Genomic DNA, 5,039 nt, shown 5'->3' with positions numbered 1-5,039 from the left:
TTAGTTTGAACTCTTTAGCTTTTGATATAATGGTGTTTGCAAATTACTAAAGTGCGCCGGATGGCTTTAATAGAAAAGATTATTCTACCTTAGTTAAAAAATACTTGACACATTTGGCTTTACTTGATCTTCGATGTGTATATTTAACCACTAATTTCTTCTAGGATATGTTCTTGAATTCCTTTAAATTAGTGAGAGTTTTTAAGTACATTTGAATACAAAGATACACACATAACAACATGTTTCCAACCTTAATAATTTAATATTTATTTATGTTTGTAGTTTCTAATTTTTGACCACATGTTAGTTCTAAACGACATGTTTTTGGCTGGAGGGAGTATTTGTTAAGCTGGCTAGGCCGCTAATATATGATGCATGGATAAAATATGTTTGAAGAAGTGTAGATATACTCCCTTTGTTTCAAATTTTATAGCTTATTTTAGCTTTGTATCAAACTTCCTTAGCTTTAATTGTGGTTGCAGATAACTTAATAATATTATTTTAACTTATAGATATTAAATTAATGTGTTCATATTATACCAGATATGTTTTATACTCTCTCCGTTACTTAATATAAGCCATATAGATTTCTAAAGAAAATTCCAAAATATAGGTGCGTATCAGCTCCCACGCCGATTAGTTTGGAAACCTTCTACCGTACATAGCACATACCCCAACCAATTCCTTAGATTTAGGAAGCAATCTGATTGGGAGAGAGAAGATGGCCTGATTTTTCTTTTTTTTCCTCGGTTTCACATCCTTTCCCAAGCCGTGCGTTAATATTGGTGCTAAAAATTATATGACTTATATTAAGGAACGGAGAGAGTAGATAATTTAATTAAACCAATACCTGGATATTGATATATTTACATTGTAAAAACTTTGTTTAAGTTAGAAATTTGGATTTATTTAGAATAAAAAAAGTGAGCTACAGTTTAGAACGAAGGTTACACAGCATACCGTACTTGTTATACGTAGAGTAAAACACCCTGCAAAATGTAGTTATGTCCTGTTCGGAATACAAGAACTTTTTTCTATGCTTATGTTTTTTCTGTGAATGAAATTAAATTGATTTAAATTTTCTGTGAATGAAACTGTTTTTTATAAAATTCCTGTATGATAGCTGTAAAATTCATGTGTTTTCGAATTATTTGAATCGTATTGTGCAGTTCACACAAATTGGGAGAAGTACTGAAGTCGACTGAAGACAGCACCGAGCGGCGCCGCCCTCCCTTTGCCACATCGGGCCACCTGCTGAGGCCCCCCGCAGGCGCAGCGGCGAGAAAAACACCGCCAGTCCACCACCACCGTGCCGCCCCCCGCCCGCCTCGTGCGGTTGCCGCGGCCAGCCACGTGCGTCGTGCGGCAACACAGCCGACCGCACCCGCCGGGCCACGCTCGGAAACCCCCACAAACGAGCCCATGCCGCCCGCTTCTCGCGCCCCGCCATCCGCACCGCCGGCCGCGGGCGTCGCGCCCAGCCACCCGCCCGTGAACCACCACCAGCTCGCCTGGCCGCGGCAACCGCACGAAAGGAACCACCCCCGCCCCCTCCCTATTTTGCCATGCCGCTTCCCCGCCACCGACCCTACCTCCCGCTCTTCTCTCCCCCGGCACCCCCGCGGCTCGGCCCGACGCCACCACTATTTTCGCCGCACGGCGCACCCTCGCCACGTCTCGGCTCTACTCACCACGTTGCGGCAAGGGTGCGGCCTACGACGCGGAGTAGGAAGAAGAGGGGGGAGCGGGCGGCCGCGCCGCGGTGTGACCCGGGCCGGCTATGCTGCAACGCGCGGCGAGCAACGCCTACTCCTGGTGGTGGGCGTCGCACATCCGCACCACCCAGTCCAAGTGGCTTGAAACAACCGTCGGCGGTAAGCGGTCCCATTTATTCAGCTGTCATCCCCCGTCGTATGGCGAGTTCGTATTGCACATTGCTCAATGATTGTGTTTTTTCTTTCTTTTGCTGCGCAGAGATGGAGGACAGGGTAAAGTCCATGCTCATGCTCATTGGGGCCGACGGCGATTCGTTCGGCAAGAAGGCAGAGCTCTACTTCAGAAGCCGGCCAGAGCTCATCAGTCACGTGGAGGAGATGTTCAGATCCTATCAGGCCCTTGCCGACAGGTTTGACCGGATATCCAGTGAGCTGCACAAGGCCAACCACACCATTGCCACCGTGTTTCCGGACCAGGTGCAGTTCTCAATGCAAGAGGGGGATGGTGAGGGGTTCCCGAAGGCAATCGGTGGGATTGATCTCAGCAACTTCAAATTCCCTGCGCTGGAAGGCTTGTCCATGGGCTCGCAGAGCGCGAGCAGGGGCACCAGTCCGGTCCCCAAGAGGGGGGCCCAGGCACACCGGAGGGTCACCTCCAACATGACCAAGGAGAAGGCGCAGGAGGAGATAGACAAGCTGCAGAAACAAATCCTGGCACTACAGACTGAGAAAGAGTTCTTGAAGACCTCATACGACAGCGCACTAGGCAAGTATCTAGACATTGAGAAACAGGTGGCTGAGTTGCAGGATGAGGTCTGCAATTTACAAGATGCTTTCAGCACTGGTGTAGCCATTGAAGACAATGAAGCTCGGGCATTGATGGCTGCACAAGCCATTATGTCTTGTGAGGATACATTGGTGAACTTGCAGGACCAGAAAAACAGATCGACTGAAGAGGCGAAGGTGGAGCTCCGACGAGCCAATGAGGCAATTGAAAAGCTGAAAACCTTCAAGAATGAATGTGGCCTGCCTCATGCACAAATGGATGGACATGATCACCATGACTTAGAACTGGTGCCCTTCGAGGATGCTGATGATTCTGCTCTGAATGAGGGCAGGCTTGACCTCCAGGAAATATGTCAAAGAGTCAAAGAAATAATTGAATCTTACCCTGAGCTATCAGTTGCAGAATTAGCGGATAAGGTTGATCGACTTGTGGAAAAGGTGATCAACCTTGAACTTGCTACTACTTCACAGAATGCTCAGATCGATAGAATGAAGACTGAGATAGATGGCCTTCATGAGCGCCTGCATGCTTTGGAGCAAGACAAGGTGGCTTTGGTTGTTGATTCTAGTAACTTGGCTGACAGGTTGAGGAAAGTTGAAGAAATGCTGCAAGAAGTACAACAAATTTGGAAATCTGTACAAAATGGGTCTGAGAACATTTGTAAACAAATGACTGAAGCCACCCATGAACTTACTGAATTCATCGAAACATTACATGCTCCTGAGCAAGAAATCAGTGACTTCGTGGATTCATTGCGAGACTCCAAAGGCGATGCTCCTCTGGAAGATGACTCAGGACTAACAAGTCTTTCTGTGCAAAACGAGCCATCCAAATCTCTATATAGCACTACAAGTGAAATTGAGAAACATGAAGAAACCTCAGAAGGTCTTGTAGCCCAGAAACAGCTAGTTCCAAAAGAATCCGAAGGTGAGGGTAAGATTCTATTAGAAGATTATGCATCTGTACTTAAGAGCTACAAAGATACAGAGCAAAAGCTTTCAGAAATTGAGAAGAGAAATCAAGAGTACCATCTTGAGGCAATGTCAGAACTGAAGGAACTTAAGAGTGCCAATGCAACGAAAGATGAGGAGATCCACTCGCTTAGGCGCATGCTAAGTTCTTTGCAGAAAAAGATGAGTGCTTCTATTATTGAGAGTATAGAGAAGTCAGAAGAAACATCCAAGATAAGCACCAGTCCTACTACAGAAGACAAAGAGATTGCTAAGTCAGATGAAACATCCAAGATAAGCACCAGTCCTACTACAGAAGACAAAGAGATTGCTGAGATAGAGGAATACATTAAGCAATGGCAAGTTGATGACTCGCTAGCTTCTTCGGTCGCAGAGGAGAAATTTAGAGTAGAAATTGACAGGGTCTTGGGGGAGAACTTGAACTTCTGGTTGAGGTTTAGCACATCATATCATCAAATACGGAATTTCCAAATATCCTTTGACATGTTGAAAACTGAGATGCACAGATTGAATGATGAACAGGAAGACGGGGGCACTTATGGCTTTGCTGGTAGTTATCAGGTAGCAAAACTGGAATCAGCAGTACTAGAAAAGAAATTCAGGGATCTAAATACAGATCTTCTAGTTTGGATTGAAAAGAACGTGCTATTGAAAGGAGAGGTAGAGAACAGATTTTCATCACTATGCAGCATACAAGAAGATATATCAAAGATCACAACTTTGGATAAATGCGATGAAGTTCACTTCAACCCTTTTCAAGCTGCAAAATTCCAAGGAGAGGTGCTTAATATGAAACAAGAGAATAACAAAGTTGCTAAGGAGCTAGAAGCTGGGCTGGACCATGTAAGAGGCCTTCAAGTGGAGGTTGGAAGGGTGCTCTTGAAGCTCAGAGAGAATCTCGAGGTATCTATAGCAAGAAGCCACCGAGCCCAACAAAACTTCCGGAACCTGTCAACAAAAGCCGGGGTTCCCCTTAGAACTTTTCTGTTTGGCTCAAAGCCAAAGAGACCATCACTCTTTTCGTGCATGGGTCCTGGGTTGCATAAGCAACACAGTGGTTCAAAAGCTGGGCGTAGATGAGTACTGGTAATTTGTTTTTTGACATTTAATCCTAAAGAGATCTCAGTGTACATGAAAATTCATGTGACAAATGCTCTTAGGCCTTAAATGTAAAAGACCCTCATCTCCTATATCAAATTTGGTTTGTGATTGTCCACTCATCCTGCTTTGATACGTTGTCTATATGATATTCATTTCAGAACTGAATTTGATGGAAGTATATAATGTATTAATGTGAAATTGTTTAAAGTGCTCAAGGTACTGGAAGAACCTCTGTTTGTGCCCCTGTTTCTCAATATCTTCAGTTGACAAAAGTACAGAACTGGTGTTGCATTGATGATGAGTACTCAGTTACAAAAAATGGTGCTGCAACTGTTTTGTAGTTGGCCTACTAAGACAAAGTTACCTCTTGTCGTGTGAACCTTTTGGGATCTTTAATGATATGGTGGGAGAGAACATAACTAACAGTGTTATGGATAAAATCAAACTTCCTGTTGTTTATCTGCT

General features: G+C 44.5%; 1 protein-coding gene across 1 annotated transcript; it reads left to right on the top strand.

Moving 5' to 3' along the window:
* The first annotated feature begins 1,246 nt into the window (after positions 1–1,246).
* On the top strand, positions 1,247–4,687 carry LOC136513525 (protein NETWORKED 2A-like). The gene is made up of 2 exons (XM_066507507.1): positions 1,247–1,874; positions 1,975–4,687. The coding sequence occupies exons 1-2, from the start codon at positions 1,781–1,783 to the stop codon at positions 4,551–4,553; spliced, it is 2,673 nt and encodes an 890-aa protein (XP_066363604.1). The 5' UTR covers positions 1,247–1,780; the 3' UTR covers positions 4,554–4,687.
* The last annotated feature ends 352 nt before the right edge of the window (positions 4,688–5,039 follow it).

The sequence above is a fragment of the Miscanthus floridulus genome, chromosome 16 (genome assembly GCF_019320115.1).
Source record: "Miscanthus floridulus cultivar M001 chromosome 16, ASM1932011v1, whole genome shotgun sequence".
Taxonomy (NCBI): Eukaryota; Viridiplantae; Streptophyta; class Magnoliopsida; order Poales; family Poaceae; genus Miscanthus; species Miscanthus floridulus.
The sequence above is the reverse complement of the archived record's forward strand: the minus strand, read 5'-3'. Positions and strand labels throughout refer to the sequence as shown.